The sequence below is a fragment of the Sander vitreus genome, chromosome 19 (assembly GCF_031162955.1).
Source record: "Sander vitreus isolate 19-12246 chromosome 19, sanVit1, whole genome shotgun sequence".
Classification (NCBI taxonomy): Eukaryota; Metazoa; Chordata; class Actinopteri; order Perciformes; family Percidae; genus Sander; species Sander vitreus.
The window spans coordinates 5,419,018-5,442,345 of record NC_135873.1 but is presented as its reverse complement, the minus strand read 5'-3'; the positions used below and the strand labels follow the sequence as shown (position 1 = coordinate 5,442,345).

Below are 23,328 nucleotides of genomic sequence, written 5' to 3'. Positions count from 1 at the left end.
ATTAAAATGGATATTGATTTGATGTATTTCTGCTTTAAAGCTGATGTCTGGATCGGGATGGAAGGAAGGAACTGTTAAAATGTTTAAAATGTTACAAATGCCTTGCACTTAATATTTAGCTGTAACAAATTTAAGGTTCTAAAATATAATTAAATTTAACCATTTCATTCCATTTAATTTAATTCACTATTTAACCCTAACCCCAAAAACACCACAATTCTTATCATTTTGTCATTTAAAAAATGATGCTATTGCGATGGGTGGAGGCAGGTTTTTTATTTTTTTTTCTATGATATAGCTATCTACTGTACCTACTGCTAAACAGTGGACTAATTATGAAATGTACACCACTTTGCAGGAAGTTAAAAGAATTCAGGACGTAAAAATGTAAGTGCATAAATACTTTGTAATTTCTGGAGACATTTATTCAACATTATCAAATAGGTGTGATTCCTAAGCTCACAGGACACTTGTTATTTAAAATGAGCTAACAAGGTGATGAATTCCCCTTTTCAAAAGTATTAGTGACTTTAATGTGCATAAATAAAAGAATGATTGAAATATAATGCAATGTGCAACGCATGTAAACAAACACATTCACAAAGTGTATCAACCTGTATTTACTGTACATCCTGACCCTAATTTGTAAGGTGTGTGTGTGTGTGTGTGTGTGTGTGTGTGTGTGTGTGTGTGTGTGTGTGTGTGTGTGTGTGTGTGTGTGTGTGTGTGTGTGTGTGTGTGTGTGTGTGTGTGTGTGTGTGTGTGTGTGTGTGTGTGTAACCACGCATTCGACATACACTCCGGTTAATTTCAGTGTCTGAAACTTCAACTTTCTGATTAAAGAACGAGTAAACTAAAATCGCTCGAAGAGAGTGTAAGGCCAGAAGGCACACATTCTGGCACCAAAAGCAAAGACGAGAAACTTTTTTTTCATAAGAAGGCATTCATTATATGAATGTTGTTAGTGTATCAGAAAGTATACAGCCACTTCAGCAGCAAACCTTTATTGATTTACCTGCTGAAAAACACATTTTTAGGTAGTGTGCTTGATATGATTTAAGACCAGTAGCTGACATCCAACAGGTATGCAAGTCATTTGAGATCAGTGTCACACTTCCTCTCAAGTTCTGCCTGCTGTCTTTTCTCTCACACAGATAACTCTTTGATACCAAACAGCCTCGGGCAGAGTTTAGTGACGGCTGTGAAAACTTATAAATGACGTTGCTGTCTTGTATTGTTTATCCTTAAATCACAGAGGGAAGTTAGAGGTCAGGGATGGCCACAGATCAGGACCCCTAGATCTGGTATTGTCCTGCTAAGATTTTTTTTTTTTAACATGTAAATCATTTTTGAGTATCTTGAAAGGCGATCTATAAATATAATGTATTAGTAGTAGTATTATGAGCACTTTGGCAGGGTGAAGAAGAGAGTCAGGGTGACCCGAAACCTGGTTAATCTAAATTCCCTGTTTAGAAGTTTCACCTGCTTGTGCAACTGGTTTCAATCTATTAATCTAGAAGCATTTGTATGATGTGAATTAAGGAATGTATACTTATTTATTTATTGTTGTAGTGGTATATGGACATAGGAGTACACTCTGGGCTTGAAAACTAAAAGATTTTAGCTTTTTTTTTCCTCTCAAAAGACAAAAAAGACTCCGTTTGGTACCACGTACAGTAGGAAATCTGTGTTTTCCTCTGCAGACTGAGGCGAGAGGAGACAAGATGACACGTGTGTTTATGTGTCTACGTACAGTGAATGTCCTCGTTGTGTGTATTGTTCTCCATGACGTCCCAGACAGACGGTGTCTGGCCACTTGTCTGGAGCGTAGAGGACCCGGCCATGACGTATAGCTGTGCAGATGTAGCAGAGAGGAGATGGCATAGTACGGGGATTGTCCAAACACTCAGAATAGAGAAAGAGAGCGGAAGGGACGCAGACAGATTAACACTTGCTGCTTTGTGCTTTCAGTTAAAATGTTTGGTGTTGTAAAGCAACAAACAATTTCCTCCTTACTCTGCGGTAACCTGAAGCGAGAGCATAGTCCTCAGAATGGGAACTGTTGTCCGACTCGCTGATGGTCAGGAAGAAACCTGCGAGGCTCTGATTATCTAATCAGCTGATTAGATAATCAGAAGGACATAATAGCAATTACGTCTGTATTTGCCTCTGTCCTTAATCACTCTCTCTCAGATTGAATTGACTTGTTTAATCAGCTTGTGTGTGTGTGGCAGAGGATGGTGTAATTTTTTCAAACATATGGAGGACCATGTAATCCTTAAACTGATGATAAAACAGGAAAATAAGCAAAATTGGATACAAGAGGTTTTCACTTTTTTACACACACCGTCCAGTGAAGAGGGACGTATAATCCTTACCAAGTGTTTAACAAAGCAGCATACGCACAAAAACATTGACCTAAAAGTAGTTGTTATTCATCCAAAAAAATGAATGATGAAAGTATTTTCGGTAAAGCGTACTTAACATGTCAAAAGTTAAAGTACTCATTATGCAGAATGGCAAATGCATGAAAACTGACACGGGCGCCTTTAAAATGAACATATCTTTAGTCACATAAATATTATTATAGAGCAGTTGTAGGTGTAAAAACTTTTGTCTCATTATTTATACACAAATACAGCAGAAAAATGTAAGAAATAAAACCGTTATACAGCATTTCTTTCTCAGCTTGTCTCTCCATGATATATAAATAAAGTTATGTTACTGTAAATAAAACCTGTTCAGTGTATTCACAGATGGATGTGACTCCGGACGATAGCTACTTTACAGTATATACTATTGGGTAGTGATGGGGCTTTTTTGTTTTGACTGTTTGATTTATTATAGATATTGTTTTTATTTAGATAGCATTTCTTTTGCAATAACTATAATTGTCAGATAAGTAAAGCGTGCAATAATTTTCGCTGAAATGCAACGGCGTATAAATAAGTATAAAGAAACAGAAATACTTTACTTGAGTAAATGTATTTTGTTACTTTTGACCACTGCCAAAATTATGAATTACAAACCCTCCATCCTTATACCCTTTAGTTCAGGTAACGGGGGGAAAAAAAGATAGAAAAGTCAGAAACAGCAACAGAGGATGGATCGCTCTTCCATAACAGACGGATATGCAATAGATGTCGTGTGTACAGACATTAAATATAGGGATAAAAGAGTCCTCAAAATGTCCTTGGTTTTTTTGAATCTCTGTCTGGCTTTTGCTAGATATCTTTTTTTGCTAACAAAATCAAATATGATTCCTAAAAGAACAAAAAAAAGCCATAATGATGAAGGTGATTCGAGTGACTGCGGGGTGACATACAAGACAAGTCATGGACCACATTCAAACCCCTGCTGATTTCTTTGCTGAATGAGTGTAGTACATCTCTAACATTACAGTATGAGAAAGGAGGAGGTAAAGGCTGTTATCTAAACCTGGTGGGGTTCACTCAGGCATGTCTGTGGGTGGGTGTGTGTGTGTGTGTGTGTGTGTGTGTGTGTGTGTGTGGGTGGGGGTTTGAGTGGATGTAGGACAGGAGGGGAGGGGTGGAGGGCGAGAGAAAGAGAGGTGGACTTTATAACAGTCCCAAGTGCTTTTGTGCTAAGGAGGATTAGGCAGCCATATCTACCAGCGATTTTATAAGACGGGGTTAACCCCTGGCTGAACCTGGCTGGACAATGTGCTGCAGTGATGGCGGACCAGATCGGGGTTATTAGGTGATGGAGGGGGGCTTCGAGGTTTGGGGGTCAGGTAAAATGTGATGGTGGTGGTGATATTGGCACATATTTGAGAGGTGTAAGCGCTATTTGAGGCAGGTTGAAAGTACAATATGATGTTGGGTTGATGAAGGAGAGGAAGAAGAGAAGGGTGGAGGTGAGGATGGGACAGCCGGACTAATTGTAATTTATATGTGGAGTTGTGTACTGTATGTTTTTTGTTTTTGCACTTATGTCCTTTATGTTGCTGCTGTTGTATGTGCCGTGCTTTCACAGCCATTCCACCTGTACTGAAATGGATTCAAACAGCCTGGCCGTGTGGTAATAAAAGAAACTTGAGAATCTTGAGAGCAGTCAGTGTGTGGATGCTAGATGTGTTTGTGAAAAAATTACTTGTTTAATTTAATTTAATAATTACTTGAAGAGCAGAACCAGGCTGTTATAGCTCACATGAAGTGACCGTTTGTAATCTTTGGTTTTGCAATCCTGATGCTGATAGATTTAAAAAACAAAATTTGTACAGTTTCAGCATATAAATTGTCTAAATGCTGCTTTAAAACCAACTCTACAATGCCAGAGATATAATAGTAAATACCACTTTATTCCTTCAAAATTCCAGAGACAATACTGAGGACATTTCCTCAGTTACCTTAATGGCAGCCACATCCTTGTTTACATGGCTGTATGGTTTAAAACAGAACTTCCATATTCTTCACAATAAAAGCGTGTTACACAAATTATCGAATGGCATGATTAAAAAAAACAAACAAGAACGAACAAATCAGCTTAAGAAAAAAACATCAGTTAAGAAAAGTTTGAGAAGATGTCAGCTGAATTGGAGGTTAGTTTATTTTGAACATGTTCAAAAATATATAATAAAATTAAAATATAAAAGTATTATAAAAATAAGAGCATGTACATTTCAGCACAATCTTCCAAAATTATTGTTAGTGATTCAAATACGAAATTCCCATGTTAAAAAAGGAGTAGGAAAAAGTTACAAAAAACTGTTCTGGTCCTACCCCCTTTTTCTATACATAATACAAAACAATTTGATACTTCACTTGTTATACATGTTTACATATGTACCGTATATCTACCTACCTACACACACATATGCACATGCATACACATAGACACACATGCATACATACATGCATACACACATTTACAATTTCTTTTAATTTCTGTTTCGTTTTCTTCTATCTACATCAAACCGAATAGTAACCCATCCAAACTACACATAGTATATAAGCCCAGGAACCATACAGTCAGTATACAATACTATCACCTCCAGTCCTTTTCGTATACATTAAATATATTCATTTAAAATAGTCTCTTAAAATTGCTCATTGCTCATCTCGTCACTGCAGCTGTTCCATGAATGAACTCCTTTGGTTGTGGTGCAGTGATATTTAGCATTTGTTCTTATAAGTTTCTTTTGAAATACAAAAGTTCCACTTAAGTGATGTTTGCTCTCTCTCTCATTTGAAACAACCCTTGGAAACTGTTCAATAGCTGTTGATTATTTACTTTGTACATGATTTGTGCAGTTTTAAAGTCAACAATATCTTTGAATTTTAATTCAATTCAATTTTATTTATAGTATCAAATCATAACAATAGTTATCTCAAGACACTTTACAGATAGAGTAGGTCTAGACCACGCTCTATAATTTACAAAGACCCAACAATTCCAGTAATTCCCCCAAGAGCAAGCATTTAGTGCGACAGTGGCAGGAAAAACTCCCTTTTAGGAAGAAACCTCGGTAGTGAGGAAAACTTCCTTTTAGGCAGAAACCTCGGACCGACCCAGGCCCTTGGTAGGCGGTGTCTGACGGTGCCAGTTGGGGGTGTGATAAATAGTGGCAATTAGAATCACAATAAAGATAATGGAACTATAACTAGAAATAGTAGTTGTAGTAGTTCATGGCGTAGCAGGGCACTGCAGGTCGTTGCAGGGTGTAGGAGGGCATAGCAGGACGTAGCAGGGCATAGCATGGTGAAAAGTGGATCAGTTGGTGCTCTATAAGTGGTTTTACAATTCTTAAGACTCTCTTTTGAAGGATGAATATAGGTTTGTTTGTTTTGTAAGTGTTTCCCCACACTTCCAAACAGTGAGTAATGTATGGCAGTATGAAGGAACATTACAACGTGTACAATGAATGTTGATTTAATAGGTATTTGGTTTTATACAGTATTGCAATTGATTTGGCTATTTTGGCCTTAACATGATGTATGTGTGGCTTCCAACATAATATTTTTTTTTTTTTTACTTTTTCTATTTCAATGTCATTAATCATAATTGTTTTGTGTAAATTTGTTGCACGATTCCAAAAAATATTCAATTTTGTTTTACTTAAGTTCAGTGTTAGTTTATTTGCACTAAACCAGCTCTTCATCTTTTTCAATTCATTTCCCACTGTATCCAAGAGTTGTTCCAGATTTCCCCCAGAACAGATTAAATTAGTGCCATCAGCAAATAAAATGGTTTTCAGTGTTCAGAGGTAAACTACTTCAAAGTTTAGTGGGACATGAGACTTCAGAGACTTTAGCGATCATATAGTTAAATAACCCAGGAAATGTTGTGACTTTGAACCAAATTTAGCTTGAGATAGACACTTGTTTTAGTGCACTTTTACACAACTTGAAGTCTGCATCCCGATTTGTATGTTTACCTAAATAATTCTTTGAATAGTCTCTTAAATTCCTTTAAATATTTGTCTGTTTTTTAACAAATTGAAAAAGATATTTTTAATGTATGCTTTCAACACAGTTAGACAAATGTTAGATGACTAGTTTTTTCAGGTTGTCCCAAATGACAACAAATGTGTTTATTATTGTACATGGTCTCTCACAAATGAAAGGTCAACATGCCTATTTTTCTTGAACCACTGGTCCATCAAATGGCTCTACTCACCTGAAAAGTTAAATTCACGAAACAGTCGCCAGTTTTCATTAAAAATCATTTTAATTGTAAATCATTTGTACTGGCCTCATTAAAATAATATGCAAGAGTTTTGAAAAAAGACTGATGTGTTGATCCATCACACACAATTGAGTAAGTCATTGGTTCAGCCCATTGCCTTTTGGTTCCTTCAATAATGGTGACCACTGGTCTGTCACATACAGTGCCATTGGTGCATTACATTACATATAGTTAGTATCCACTGGTCTGTTATATGCAGTTGAATGGCCGCAGGTCTGCCTGGTACAATCTCCATGGAAAAGAGTTTTCATTGTGTGCTGCGGCTCATCACATGCCTGGGATCAGGGGGTCTGAGCAGGGCCACAGCGGGGGCCACAGAAAGTGTGAAAGACTGTCACCAAGTGTCCTTCTTAAAGACTTTACCGTCACAATCACTCTGCTGCATTATCAGCATTATACAACCGGGCAGCAGAGTGTTCTATCACATTAGATGTTTAGTTAATGCTCCCCATCGTCGTAGCTTAGATCAGTTCAGCTTTATTGCATCGCAGTAAAGTGACTAAAAACAGATATAAGTATACAAGTGACAGAATTATAAAAACATCTAAACAAACAAATATCGTCTTTATTCCAACTATCATTTTGGGTCAGAGCTTAGCTGATTTATTGTATGGACAAATATGGATGCCCAGTTGATCTGTACACTAGGTCTTGATCTGGCTTAACCTTTCTACCTCTAGCCTAGTTTGTGCCGCTCCCTTTGTAGCTGTCTGGATTCACAGTGCAGGCCTCTGATTGGCTGACCTTTGCCCGACTGGCCTGTGTATTTATGCATGCCAGCCTGATCATCTCTCCCTGACCTTGAAAATACATCGCCCTGCATACATTTACCCCCATGCTCTCATTTTGATCTCCTACCTTGTGTCTCGTTGTCCTCATCCTTCATCTAGTCCGGTGACATCCCACCTCTCTCTGATTTTGTCTTCTTGCTTTACTGCTGCTGCTGCTTCTTGCTTTCTGTATTTGACAGATTTCCACTTGAAGTCAATCAGATAAGATAGGCAGATAGGCAGTAGAAGTGTGAAGTTTTAGATGCGTGCCTCCAATTACACAGCGAGGTAGCCTAATTGTTAATGATTTAAAACATTTGTTTTTACATTTTGAATGTTTTAAATGATTCTGTCATTTCTTAACACTAACACAAATTGACATATGCTCACAAGCAGAACTCATACCCTTACCTGGAGTTATCAGCTTACAATTAGGTGTAATTTGGGAAGTAAACTTTATTTTCATAGTCCGCACAGTTACAAAGTGCTTATCATGCTCAAACATTCATACAATATGATACAATAAAACAAAACCATTACTGGGAATGGTCATACATGAAGAAATAAAACAAAATGAAATACAAAAAATATATTTTTTTAAATATACCACCAGTACAAGTAGTTTCTTTCTTTTTTTTCTTCTTCTTTTTTTTTAAATGTGGCAGCTAGACTAATAATAAAAGGGAAATTGTTCCTCTGTAGCAGCTAAAACATGATTTGTCTTGAGCCTGGATCACAGAACTTGGTGCAGGACATGAAGCCAAACCATGGAGGGCTTTAAAAGTAATCAATAAGTCTTCATTTTAATTCTAACATTATAGTACATCAAATTGATTACCCACATTCTAAAACATTTAAATGATCTTCCTGCTCTCCTCTTGTGAATAATACTGTACACATATTTAAACCACTCTTTACACATGTATTCTTAATGTTATGCTGACACATTTCTCTGTCTTGAACTGATTTAAAAAAAAATAAAAAATAAAAAAAACTTTTCATTAAGATTTCACACAGAGCGGCACAGACATGTTTAAACAACTATACTGTCATAAAGATGCAAAGTGAGAAAAAAAGGAAAGAACAAAAATCTTTGTTTACCTCTCCTGCTGCTTTGCAAATCATAAAAATGTTATTTGACCATTATCAGTACACAGTCTTCTCTTTCAGATGCAATTAACATCTAGAAATGAACTCGTTCTAAAGCTGTCTTAAATGACAAGGCTGGTGATAATATACATTCTTCAAATTGTCTTTAAACATTTACACCTTCACTAGGAATCAATGAGCTCTGTGCTGAGTACCACAGACAGGAAGGGAGACACCCAGGCAAAACCATCAGTTTTCAATTTTGAGTTTTTGGGCTATATAGCGTAGTCTTCTTTCAGACTATTGGGAAAAAAAACATCCAAAATACACATTTACGTGTTTATTTTACTACACTTTGTGTATTTGCACCTGCACATTTCTCCTAAATTCAGCAAAAGTTAGCATTAGATAATGCCTCATTTGCATATTTAAACATAACATTTCAGAAAACTTGTAATACAAAAATATATGTCTTTAATGTAAGTAATTAACTGGGGAAGTTTCATGTTGATATCTGTTAGTTAATTTTACCCTATTCACCTGTAATGTCTTGCAAAATGTCTGGAATGTTATAATCCATATCTTTTAAAGGCCGTTTTCTCGAAATGGGTTTTTCTCATACTCTGAGCCAGAAATCTCCACTATGGCTGTTGACACCATATTCTGATTTATGCAGTGATAAAAGGAGATATCCAAAATCCCCTCTGTAAAAACCTTTGACAACATATGTCAACAAAATAAATCTTTTTACAATGTTCAGATTTCTCTTCTGGAAATGTATGCAAATTAGCGCATATTTAACATGATATGATATCTATTAGTTAATTTTTTTTCCTATTCACCTTAAATCGAAATCAAATCAATCAACATTTAACAAAAAGACAGTGAAAAGAGGACAATCACTACTCAAGATTGATCTAAAAACACAATGACATGGATATTAGTCCATACTTCCACCAGATTTGGTTTTGCTACTCTCAGCTCAGTCCTAACCTTCTCACCCGCCCTCTCCCCATGCCCTGGCCTTGCCCCGGTAGGCCCAAGTGCCGCAGGGCGGGGTGCAGAGGGCAAAGCCCAGGCAAATGCAGGTCACGCCAGATCCAGATCTCCCGTTGTAATCTCTGGCCTGGCTCTGAACCCTGGATCCCATTAAAAAGGATTTACATCCAATAGTGTAGATGTACTAAAGGCAGCTTTACTTTCTTCTATTTTCATAATTTCCCCCTACTAATAAAATCCCTGTAAAACACCAGCAAGCATTTTATTTATTTATTTATTTTTTTTTTTTTTCATCTTCCACCCAGCTATGAATAGGAGGACTGTGATGGGAACAGAAGACTAAGCCACGCCCACAGCAGATAGAGGAGAGGGATTGGTTGGGAGTTTTATCTGTAGTAAAAGCTTTTAAAGGGATGTGGGTCTTTGGCAGGCGGTGGCACATGAGTAAAATGCAGAGAAAGAGATGAGACAGTGTGTGAGCTAACGAGTAAGAAATATAAAAGCAGCTACAGAGAGATTATTTCTGCTGCGTATCCCTCCTTCCCCCCCATCTCCCTTCCTCCATCTCCACTATGCCTCCCTCTGTGCTTGGTTGGGTCTTTACAGTATGTTGTGATATTGGGCTATAAATAAATAAAATGGACTTGACAGTAAGACTTGCTGGCGTCAGTATTCCTCTCCGAGCTGGTGGATCCTCTCCAATCCTATTATTTCTATCATGGTCTGTCTTTCTGTAGAGCTGAAACAATGATCTCACTCGCTCCAGCTGCATGTCTAGCTTTTTTCAGAGTGCAGTGATACTTTAGTTATCACCGGTCAGCCTGATTAGCTCCGCACAATCAACAGCTGCGGTCAGCTTAAAAGTTATGCCACCCAATTAGGTGAGCTCCTTGTCACTCCGTGTTTTACAAGATAAACTGGTGTCATCTGCACGAAGGTGCTCAGGTAAGACAAGGGGCTTCAGTTTGATCCAGTCACAGACCTGTAATCATTGTGTGACTTCTTTATGTGTAGCCACAACGTTTTCCTACCTGAACAAATGTTTTTAGTTGCTTAACCACCTTTTAAGTTGATGTGCGATGTGGGAGTTCGATAGAGTTTTTTTTTTTTAAGCTTGTTGTTTTGCCAAAGTTTTAGATGTGACTGGCTTGTTTGTCGGCTTGTGTTGTCGGGGCTGGATAAAATTAGGGAATTTCTAAATTGACAAGCTTGTTGAAAAGTGTCACGCCTTCATCCTTCACCCAGGTTACTTTGAGCAATTTTTCACAGCTCCAAAGAAAGCACAACTCTACAGGTAGACATTTGAATGGTGTCCTTAAGGTCGCAAAACACCTTAACATTTAGTTTTTTGCAGTCAAGATTAAATTCAAGAGAGACTTTCAGCCACAAACGTGCACACAGGCAGCATTTCTAAAGGTTTTCTCCTCACAGCTTCTGCAGCACAATCCATGTTTGCCAAAAACCTATGAAAGAGACAAGAAAAGTAGTTTGAAAGTGTTATGCAGAGAAATCAATGTTCTGTTGTACCGGTCTAACCCTTATACTAATTAAAGAGCAGCTTCAGATCAGACTAAAATAACTAACTAGATTCTTTGAAGTGTGTGACTGCCGTGTGTTTGAGACACGTGTGACCTCTGTGTGTGTGTGTGTGTGTGTGTGTGTGTGTGTGTGTGCGTCCGTGCGTGCGTGTTCACACAGTCCTGCTGTGTTTGCATTGTACCGTCATACAGGCTTTATACATTGTGTGTGTGTTTCCGCCTGGCTGTTGTGCAATCAACAAATGATTATGAATCTTTCACAGGCTTACGCATTTCTGCTGTTACAGGAGTTTCCTTTTAAGTCGTCTGCTGTCAATCCCCATTTATAAGGGATTACATTAATGGATTTCTACGAAAAATCACAAAGGGGCTGATGGAAATAGTGGAGAGATAAACATGTTTGTAGGGTGGTATAATACACTCGTCTGTTCAGCTGATTTTTTTATTGAAACAAACATGTACTTTGTGCTTCATGACATTAATCCTTTTAAGCATTTTTTTTTTTGTGCTTATTTGTTGTCTTCATTGACAGATTTAATAATGCAAACTGGTTTTAACAGAAAGAAAGTCTGTGGTCTTTTAAACAACTTCTTCACACTTAAATCAACACCACAACAACAGAACTTTCTAGTTTTCAGACGTGATTGAACTAACCAATCAGAAGCTCAAAATAATACTTAATGTAAATGTCTTTCTTTTTTTTTTCTTTTTTTCTTTTTTATAAAAAAAAAAAAAACAATGCCAAAAAAAAATCACTGATTCCCACTACTCAGTGTGACAATTTGCTGCTTTTCTCTGTTTTATATAACTGTAGATTAAGCATGTTTAAGCTTGGACAGTTGGTGGAACAAATCAAGAGGCATTACGTTGAGCTTTAGGAATTTGTGATGTTCATTGTTTTACTATTTTCTTTTTCTTGAGGGGATGTTAAATTGAGAAAATAATCTGCAGATTACCAAACAATGAAAATTAACATTATTGTAAATAATACACCTACTCACAAAAAGTCAGGGATATTCGGCTTTCGGGTGAAATTTCAGGATGAACTTAAATCCACTATAACCTTTACAGGTGAACTTAATGTGACCTTCTCTGAACTTTTTAATGCTCATGTCCAACAGTTCAATGTTTCAGTACTTTCTGTACAACTTGCTGTTCTCTAACAAGGAGCTTAAAGGTTCTATGACATGGTGCTCTTTGGATGCTTTTATATAGGTGTTAGTGGTCCCCTAATACTGTATCTGAAGTCTCTTTTATATAGACCTTAGTGGTCCCCTAATACTGTATCTGAAGTCTCTTTTATATAGGCCTTAGTGGTCCCCTAATACTGTATCTGAAGTCTCTTTTATATAGGCCTTAGTGGTCCCCTAATACTGTATCTGAAGTCTCTTTTATATAGGCCTTAGTGGTCCCCTAATACTGTATCTGAAGTCTCTTTTATATAGGCCTCAGTGGTCCCCTAATACTGTATCTGAAGTCTCTTTTATATAGGCCTCAGTGGTCCCCTAATACTGTATCTGAAGTCTCTTTTATATAGGCCTCAGTGGTCCCCTAATACTGTATCTGAAGTCTCTTTTATATAGGCCTCAGTGGTCCCCTAAAACTGTATCTGAAGTCTCTTTTATATAGGCCTTAGTGGTCCCCTAATACTGTATCTGAAGTCTCTTTTATATAGGCCTCAGTGGTCCCCTAATACTGTATCTGAAGACTCTTTCCCGAAATTCAGCCTTGGTGCAGAATCACAGCCACTAGAGCCAGTCCCACAATGAGCTTTCCTTAGTATGTGCCTTTTCTGTGTCTGCAGCTATTGAGGAGGAGAGAGGGGGGGGCAAGGTGGAGGGTGGGGGTGTGGCCTTGACCAACTGCCACTTTGCTCGTTTGAAAGCCATGATGTCTCTCTCTCATGGGTGGGCCAAATTCTCTGGGTGGGCAAAGCAGAGAAAGGGGCGGTAACCTTGCTCCTTATGACCTCATAAGGAGCAACATTCCAGATCGGCCCATCTGAGCTTTCATTTTCTCAAAGGCAGAACAGGATACCCAGGGCTCTGTTTACAGCTATCGCCATTTCTAGCCACTGGGGGACCATAGGCAGGCTGGGGGAATGCATATTAATGTTAAAACACCTCATAAAGTGAAATTTTCATGCCATGGGACCTTTTAATGGCAAAATTCACAACAGGTGTTTAATCCATGAATCGACCAATAAATGTCCTGGTTCAATTAGAATTGGTATTTAAACAGTCCTCCTCGTCATGCTGTTCACATTTTGACATCATGAGACCAAGACGACACCTAACAATTGATCAACAGTACCTCGCCATTGCAAGGCTTCAAAAAGGATGTTCTCAGACGGAAGTGGCCACTGAGCTTAGAGTGTCACCGAGTGTCATCAGCAGGTTGTAACAGAGATACAGATAGACTGGAAGAGTCACAGAAAGTCATAGAAGTGGACGTCCATTGGCCACATCCCACACTGAAGACCGCTTCATTGTGAACAGTGCCCTGTGGAACCGGATGATGAATGCCACTCAACTCCAGGCACATTTAAGGGAGGTGAGAGGCACCCAAGTGTCACGTCGGACCATTCGAAATAGTTTACATCAGCGTGGTCTGCGTGCTAGACGACCTGCAAGGGTACCTGACCACACCACCAGGCACAGGCGTCATCGTCTTGCATGGGCCAGGGAGCATTTACGCTGGACGAGGGACCAGTGCTGTTCTCTGATGAAAGTCAATTCACGTTGAGCAGAAGTGATGGCCGCCAACGATGTTGGAGACGTCAAGGAGCGCGCTATGCATCAGCCACTGTTGTCACCAGACGACCCTTTGGTGGTGGTGGTGTTACAGTGTGGGCAGGTGTGTCTAGTCAATACAGAACTGCCATACACTTTCTGAATGGTACAGTGACAAGCCCAACAAGCCCCTGTGTTGTTCCCATGAACAACACAGGCCTATTTTCATCTTCATGGGTGACAATGCTCCAGCTCATCAGGGTCGCATCATTAGGGAACAGCTGCTGGAGACTGGGGTACCTCAAATGGAGTGGCCTGCACTTTCCCCAGACCTGAATTCCATAGAAAACCTATGACCTTGACATTTTTTGTTGTTGTGGTATACCCACCACTGCTGTTGGCTTTTGTTTCAATAAATTGTTTGAGATGAGGAAATCACCATTGCATGCCCTACTTTCATGATATAATACCACTGTAGCTTGAACTTTTTACGTTTTCCATAAATTTCACCCGAAAGCCAGATATCCCTAACTTTTTGTGAGTAGCGGTATATAGGCCTACATATTAAACTCAATCACATGGACCAATTATTATACCTGCCCTTCTAAATCTTATAAATAACTTAAATAATACATCAGAAAAAATGAAAGATTTGCTGCATAACTGGTGAGTTTGCTGTATCACAAATAGGGTTTCACAAAATAGCTCCAGCATCTGTACTGAATTTTAAGGTTAACCTTGTACAGTGATGATTTATACTCGTCACACATCCAAAGAATCACCACATCACTACATCAAGGGCAAAACAAGTCATTCATTCTAAGGTTCTGTTATCGTCAGGTTTTTTCCCAGTTTACTTGTTTCTAATCTCTTTGTGAGTGGTTGTTGAGGAATGACACTGCAGTGGGTCTGTAGTGAAACTCGGTCAGGATCGTATACATTTTTCATGTGTGTGATTCCTCTCAGAGGTGGCTCTCTGTGCAGCGATCATCTGTGACCCCAGCGTGCCCTCCAATCAACATCCCATCCAGCCCTGACTTTTCCACACGCTATACATTAAAGCTGCGGCTGCACTCCATCAATTAAACACGGCGAACAAGGACAGGCAGAGTTCACCGAGCTTTCCTCAATCTGTTGCGGGTGGCATGATGGATGCAGATGTTTTTTTTTTACATTTTCACATCTTTGATTTGTGGGGCATTTGCATACTTCTGTTCTCCATTTTCTAAGGCTGTTTTCAGATTTTTGCACACATACTTATATATAGATAATATCTTTCTGTTTTCTCTATCGTGACATAATATTCCCACTCTGCTGTATAGCTGTAATGGGCAGTGACCGTCCCCATACGTAGGCTACATTTCTGGCCTATTAGAGCTTTGAAGTGTGAGAGAAGGTAAATTGCATGGGACCAATCATGATCAAATGTGCAGAGAAAAACAACAGAGTTGATCCAATGGCTGGTACCAGGGGATTACAGCATCTCTGCTTGTTCTGCACGCATTTATGCGTGTATGACTGGTTTACTGCTAAGGTGTTGTGTGCTCTCACCGCACACAACCGTGAGCTCACAGAGCTTGCTACTGCATAGATATGCATCAAGCAGAGGTCTCAAATAAGTCAGTTACTGTACATGTGTGTTCAGCCTGTACTTAAGCTCAGAGGGGACAGAGCGTTTGCCGTTGCAGCTCCAAAACTTTGGAATGGACTGCCTCTGCACATCAGACGGGCCTCCTCTCTGTCTAATTTAAAAAAATCTTCTTAAAACCCACCTCTTTTCTTTGGCTTTTAACACTAGGTAGAGTGTTGATCTTATGTGTATACTTGCATATTTGTATTGTGTTTGTCATATTGTATTTTATTTATTCTACTTATTTATATAAGTTACTTATATAATTGTTTGTGCAGCACTTTGTAAACCTTGTGTTTGTTAAAATTGTGCTATATAAATGAAGTGGATTGGATTGACACTATCAACTTTTTAATGTCAGTATGAGTTAGTGACACATTAGTGATCTCTGCACGTTATAATGTTCGGAAGAAGAAAACCGTGTGAATGGTTCATGAGTTATGAATCACTTTTAGCAGTAGAAGCTTTGTTCAGTTATTTTTATGATGTAAAAAAACATACAACTTTTTGTTTTTCTGATTTTACTGGTGACAAATAGTTTAGTACAACAATGATGATGTGAATCTTTCCTCCTGGTTGTTGCAGGTCAAGGTGTGGTTCCAAAACCGACGGACCAAACAGAAGAAGGACACCACCAAGGATTCAGATAAACGCTCCTCCTCCTCAAACGAATCGTTGGCCACCTGCAACATCCTGCGCCTCCTCGAGCAGGGCCGCCTCCTATCGGGCCCCGTCCCACCACCTAACACCCTCCTGGGGCCCCCACATCCATCAAACGGCTCCCTGCTGGGAAGCCCAGGCGGAGGCTCTTCCACCTCTCCGGGGATCAGCAGCAGCACTCCTCCCAATTCCCTACCAGGGGGGACTTTTGGGCTCTCGCTGCCCTCTCTGGGTGGCACCTCACCACGGTTGGGCGTCCCACCGCCACACTCCCTCTGCTTCTCCATGCCGCTGCTGGGGGGCGCTCATCATGAACTGACATCCGCCTACGGCTGCGGTTCGTCAGCTTTTGAGCCGTACATGCGGCTGGACAGGAAGGAGGCAGATCTGGGAGGGAAGAAGACAGTTTCTTAAGTTATCTGTCCCTCTTTTAGGACACCAGGGTACAGGAACTTGTCTTTGTAAGAGCGTTTCTGCTCAGTCTGAAGCCTATTTGACACTTGAGCTTCAGCAGATGGGAACGAAAGCTACCTGGATCATGAGAAATGTGAAACAGGAAGAGACCAGGTTGAGCAGAGCACCATTTTGTGCCACAGCACTGTTGGGCACACTGACACAAAATAGTGAAAAGGACGTGATGTGATGGAGACTCTCCCACATAAAAAAAAAAAAAAAAAACTTGTGAATTTTTGCAAAAATTCTGTGTGTGTGTGTGTGTATGTTGCGTGAACCCTGACAGACAGATGTTATCACCGCTCTCTTCACAGTGGTTTCAAATGGCTCTTCACTTTTTGTCCCGTTAGTTTGTGTGTGTGTGTGTGTGTGTGTGTGTGTGTGTGTGTGTTGTTCTCTCTATACAGGCCTTCATTTATTGTTCAGGGAAAAAAAAAAACTTGACATGGATAGTTCAGACAGAATCACTGTCTGAATGAGAACAGTGGTGTTTCAAAGAAAGCAGTTTGTACACATTTCAGTACATATTCCTCTACAAGTGGCCATGTTTGATTTTAGTTGATGTGCTTTCACAATATGGAAGAAACACTGAAAAAAAGAATTGTAGCATATTAATATCAATCTGTTTGGTGTCCAGCAGTAGTTTTTGTAAATTCTTTATTTGATTGTGTTGGTGTATAAAGTAATGTGTGGTAGGATCTGAACAAATGGTGCAGAAATCACATATCTAGATCTGAAAGTTTAATATAAAAGAACATGAGAAGAACAGTTTTGTGAGAAAGCTGGTTAGACTCTGCCAAAGCATTTATGGATTAAGTTTGGATGGATTAAGGTGTCGCACGTGTGTCCTCCAATCACTGAAGCAAGTCTAGGTCAAACGGAGAAATGATCTTTGAACCCAGAATCACTTTTCAATCTTTGATTCACAGAAATGTCTAAAAAGACGAAAGCAGAATTTTTGGGATAATTTTCATTTACAGAATCAAACTTGTGTAGGCCGGAAATGAAAGCCGCTTTTCAAGTAGTCAGTATGTCTCACAACACTTGATCCAGAGATTTCTGTTTTGCATCTTGTTCATCCATGTGGTTGGGACTAGAGCTGCAACCATTAGTTAATTAATCGATGTCCATCGACCGAAAATCAGTCTGCAACAATTTTGATAATCCATTAAACCTTTTTTTGTCAGTTTTCTAGCACAAATACCCAAAAAATCTTCTAAAACAAGACAATTTGTTCTTTTTCTTTGCCATGTATGACAGTGGGTCTTTGGGTCTTAAATCACAATTTTTTCACAGTTTTTAAATCAAGAAAATAATTGACAGATGATTCGATAATAATCGTTAGTTGCAGCCCTAGTTAGGACTAATATGTAAAACCACAATGAGCCATGACAGCTGTAGAATTTGCTGCAACACTTTTCTTTTTCTTCTTTTCTTAAGTTGCAACAGCATCGTAACTATCAGAAGTACTGTTTCATCAGGTCATGTCCATAACCATAAGAAATCTGTTATGTATTTTTACACAGGAAACTTTTAATGTGCATGCTTAGGATGCAGAATCACATGTGAAACATTGTCTTTTTAATATTTCTCTTTAAATTGGTATTTGTGTGTTTGCGCCATGTTTCCCCCTTTTGATGTATTAGGATGACTTTTGGCTTGCCCTCCTGTTAGACGTCAGCTTGTCTTAAACGAAAAGGTTTCCTCTGCTTGCTTCTCTTTAGCACTTTATGTTTGTAGGTTTTTACACATCCTCCTGTATCTCCCCCCGTTAACTCCTTATTAAGAACAACTTTAGGAAGAGGCACGGTTTGGAGTATAGTTAATTCTTGTCAGAATTAAAGCCAGAAAGCCCCTCAGTTATTTCCGAATAAACTACAGTTTTCCTTCAGCTACATTTTTTTATTGATTGTTTTGAAGCTAAATTGACTTCAGGATCTGAAAACAGCCCACTTTAAGACACACATTTCTCTATGGTTGAGAAAACATACGTTAAATTCATGCACGACAGGCTGAAGGAGGAAAGAAACAGGGTCAGCTGTAGTATTTTTCCTTCATATTTGGCTTTAGCTTGTTGTCCAAAGAAAATCAAAACTCGCCGGCGAAAACCTGCAATTCCCGAGTTTGCCCTCAATTTGTGTGTGTCAGAGGAGTTCCCACCCTTTTTCATAACCTCTGTCTCTCGTCTGTTTGCTTCTTCTCATTTCCCCACGTATCTATTCATTTCTAGGTTGCCTGTCATTGTGAGGTTTAATATGTTTTCCCTTTCTCTCACACTTGCTGAAGGAGACCTGACACCTATTTATAAAAATGACATCAATTTACAAAGTTGCTCACTCGTAAAGGCCAGGCTACGTTTAAAACATCAGAGCATGTTTTGCAGATAAGTGCATGGAAAGGTTGTGACCTCAGCCTATGAAACAACCCCCCCCCCCCCCCGTCTGGTGGCTCACCGGGCCTTTTTGCACCCGTGTAGCGCCGGCAGGTAGCAGATGATTTGTTGTTTTTGTTGTATTCAGGCCCCAGCAGTGCTCCGAAAACCCTTGTTATCCATTCACGGCTCTTTGCAGCGGTGTACCTGTTCTGTTGTTGAATATTATTTTCTATAAGCACCATCCATAATTCACACACTGTGGCATCAAATATTAAGCAGAGAGATGGAGCTGAGAGGTCAGGAGGCTTGCTTCTCATGTAAGGCCAGTGTAGCCTTTCACAAACCCTTTTTTTTTTTTTTTTCTTTACTCACAAGAGGGTCGTTTTGCTTCATTGCTAACTTGCTTTCCTGCGGTGTTGTAAACAAAACACAGTCCCTTTTTTGCTGGAAATATATATAAAACATGTTGTTGCATGACTTAGAGCTGCACAAGATAGTGGGTAAATGAGATCTAAATCTTCTGTAAAACTCTTAGTTAATCTCCTTTTCAGTTATCTGTCAGTCAGAGGAATATCAGACATTATGGAACAGATTTTTTGGTTACAAAAAAATCTAACACTCCACATTTCCCTTGACATTCAGAATCCGCACTGACTCCATATTCTGTCACTGTACAGTGGTGTTTTGTAATGTAAATCTGCAGTTACTGTGTTGTAGCTACTACGTGAAGCTTGAGGCAGACGGTCAAAGAAGTGAGATGCCACTTCTCTTCAACAGAAGCTTTGTAAAGCCTTGCATCAGTTAAACAAAACCTTGTTTTTTTTGTTTGTTTTTTTTCCCCTCCATTCCTCTGTAGCTTCTTTTTCAGGCAGTTCCTTCTCATCCCAGCTGAGTGGAAGTGTTGCTTTTGTTGTGTGCAATCTGTGACATCTTGTACTTGTTTAGGTTACCACCATTTCAGAAGCATTAAGGGCCTTCTCGTGGCTCTCACTGCTGCATCAGGAGTTTTTTCTGATGGGTAAAGTCCTTTGAGATTGTGTGGAAAGATTTCTTTATTTTTAAAATTTATTTTTTTCTTTATGCACAGCCAAGGCCCTGCAAAGGCCATAACTTCTTTTCTTTAAGCAGTAAAAGTTACTTAATTGCACCAGCTACTACTTATGATGAACAAACTCTATGTACATAGATATAAACGTATATATGAATATATATAAGTGGGTCTTTGCACAAGTTATCTCCATGTCCGCTCCATGTAATTTTAACAGGAAAAACTAAATGCAACAGAAGCTTCAGAAAAAAAAAGACTTTATATATGCTTTACAATTCTTTGTCTCATTAACATTTTGCACTTATTTAAAGAGGCTTACTTCTGTTTCTGGGCTGACAGAGCAGTTTCTACGCTCGGTCAAGATATTGTACAATATGTATATGTATTTTTATTCATATGCATATAAATATATGTCTATGTAATTTGCCTCCTGTGTTCTGTTTTCTTCACTTTCTGACCTGCTTCAAGGCCACGCAAACTAAAATCCAAGATACTTGTGGACAGTGTTTTTAGCCTTCATAATGGAGAAAAAAAGTTATTTCCTCATTTGCTGTACAGAAAGGTGTGTGTGTGTAATATGAATCTGACTGCTTTTAGAGGACTATTCAGTAAAAAATATGAGTTTCTGTTTGTTATCAGTCAACCAAATCTACAAACCTGTTTGACATCTTTTGACATGTTTGAGCTTTTTCTATTCACAATGACGATTTGGGGGGTTCCTTTGCTCGCTTGTGGCTTTATTAAAAACCTTGGCTTTTTTTGTCAAGGCAGTGGACATGTCACCTTCTCAGGTCTCTTTGTGGAGGCCTTTAAATACTTTGCACTTTGAATTCAGTTTTGGTTTGGATAGTGGCACACGGATGGAATTGTCATGCCCTACATTGATTGGATGAAAATATACTTTACAAAATGTGGAATGACTATCCTGCTGTAATAAATAAATCTCATTTTCATGACAAAAACAAATATTTTATTGAAATGAAAAGTTAGTGGAAGAACACTGGTCTGGACTGCTGGTCAAACTACCAACCAATTTCAACCAAACGGTTCTAAAACGAAAAGCGGGGTACTAATTTGATGCCTGACAATCTCTTTAGAAAGAACCTAAAGACTTGATCCTGTAGTTTGAGTAGTTGTAATTTTTGCAAAGCACAAGACAACAAAACGGTTAGTTCTTTAATTTTATTTGTAACTGTGATGTTTCAACTCATTAAAGAGCATACAGAGAATGCAAAGTCATCTGTATATAACTGTCATTTAAACATCAGTAGCATTACAAATATCATCTCTCGTTCTAATATTGATTACCAATCTTGAGGTACTTTTAACTTAAGTAAATTCTGCTACTTTATACTTTCACTAGGCTACATATCAGAGGCAAATATTGTACTTTTTACCCCACTACATTTATTTGATAACTATAGTTACTTTACAGATTGGGATTAATAAAATATATAATCAGTAAATAAATGATGTATTATTGGTTAAGATACAACTTTATTGATCACTGAAGGGACAATCACAAGCTACCCAGCAGCATCTTAGCTCGACCAGCTAAGACCGACCTAAAATCCAATTAGATGATATATTTGATTCTGAAATGGGCCATTCTGCATAACAAGGACTTTTACTTTTGGTACTTTGAATATGTTTTGTACTACTTTGTACTATGAATGCAGGACTTTTACTTGTAGCAAAGTATTTCTAGACTGGTTTTGCAAAAAACAGAACGAAACACTTTGGGTCTCCATAGCTAAAGGTCTGCGATGCAGCAGCTGTCAAGGTTACATGTCACCTGGATCGAAACAACAGGGATGCTGGCTGTGTGACGCTCTATGTCTTTGCTCAGTAGACAAAAACCCTTCAGCTGACTGATTTAAACGTTAAATGAGTCAGCTAACTCACACTTTGATCATTTCCTATAAACTCTACCAATAATGTTTCAAATGAAGAATAAATAATATAAAGAACAAGTATAGGTTTTACCAAAGCTGTAAAGGAAACACACTACACAGCGTATATCCCCCAGATTTCAGCCAGGGGCACTTCTCCAAGCTGGGACAATTGATCTGCAGGGTGCCAATTATAGTGATTGGCACCTTTATTTGAGCGACGAAAAGGCGAGAGGGCCAGCAGAAAGGAGACCAGATGGGTGGCCTGTTTCAGGGGTGGGGAGGAGGGCAAGGAGGGGACGGACAGGAAACTGCCCTGCAGCAGAGGAAGAAACTGTGGTGGTAAACAGCTTCCAGTAAGGAGCAACAGAACTCTACTAATTTGGTTTTTATTGGTGGTTTTAATTGCTAGTCTCTCATCAGCGGCCATTTTTACTAATAAATATAAGGTTGTGCTGTTTGCTCTGTGTGTGCAGCAGAACAGAGAGAGAAAGGCGGAGCAGAGAAATACAAAAGTAAACTTGGTTGTCATGGTAAAAACTAAATAATAATAATATATTATTGTTATATACAAAGTAGTTTGAAGCAGAATGTGTTATGAAAGTGTTTCCTAAAGAATTTATAGAAAGAATTGGATATGTAACTATAACTCCATGAAAAGGTTCTTTGAAAGGGCAATTAGGTAATTAGAAAAATATATTAATTGGTACTTTTACAATTAATTATTTCCAATTAATATTTAGTCTTTTAGTCGGTGCACAGGATGTTAGCTGAAAATGCAAACGTGTGAACTTGGTATATAGAAAACCTAACTCCTCATGAGAATAAACTCATAAAAGCATAATAATCAATGAACAATAATATTCTTTTGAGTAAATTCCTTTAAAATGACTTAGAAAGTCAACACCACTGATTAAACTCTAATAACTGACTCAGAACATTTTCTCTAGTTTCCTGTAATTAGTACCGAATTACACATTTATTTCCTATTTCGTAATTGTTTTTAAATGTTAAATGAAATGAAATAGAATCAAATAAACAGGACAAAATTCATTTCATGCTACAAAGTGTTTGCATAAGCCGTCATGCGAAACAAAAATCGTCACTTTTCAGAATAATTACTCATTATTGTATCATTTAGCATCTACTATAATGTACCAGTGTATAATTCAAACCCATATTTAGTTGTATCTTGTATCTGGTAGTAAAACAGCAAGAAAGGTTCATTTATATGTTGATAACACCATGATTTATATCACTTGATTTTTATTTGGCTTAGATTTCAAGATGTCATCAAAAATATGTTATCGTTTTAGGGATTTTGATGTCAAAAACACTCAAAAATGTTTTTGGATATATATTTAGCATATATAAGCAGTATATTACATTTTGTTTAATATTTAATATAGTAAAACGCATTGTGTAAAATAAAATA

At 38.4% G+C, this 23,328-nt stretch overlaps 1 protein-coding gene across 1 annotated transcript in view; it reads left to right on the top strand.

The window, feature by feature from the left end:
* Nucleotides 1-20,872, top strand: part of vax2 (ventral anterior homeobox 2) — a 32,826-nt gene extending 11,954 nt beyond the window's left edge. The window contains exon 3 of the mRNA XM_078276509.1: nt 16,052-20,872. Coding sequence (XP_078132635.1) covers nt 16,052-16,540 — 489 coding nt within the window. The 3' untranslated portion in view covers nt 16,541-20,872. The remainder of the gene's footprint in view (nt 1-16,051) is intronic.
* Nucleotides 20,873-23,328: the final 2,456 nt, after the last annotated feature.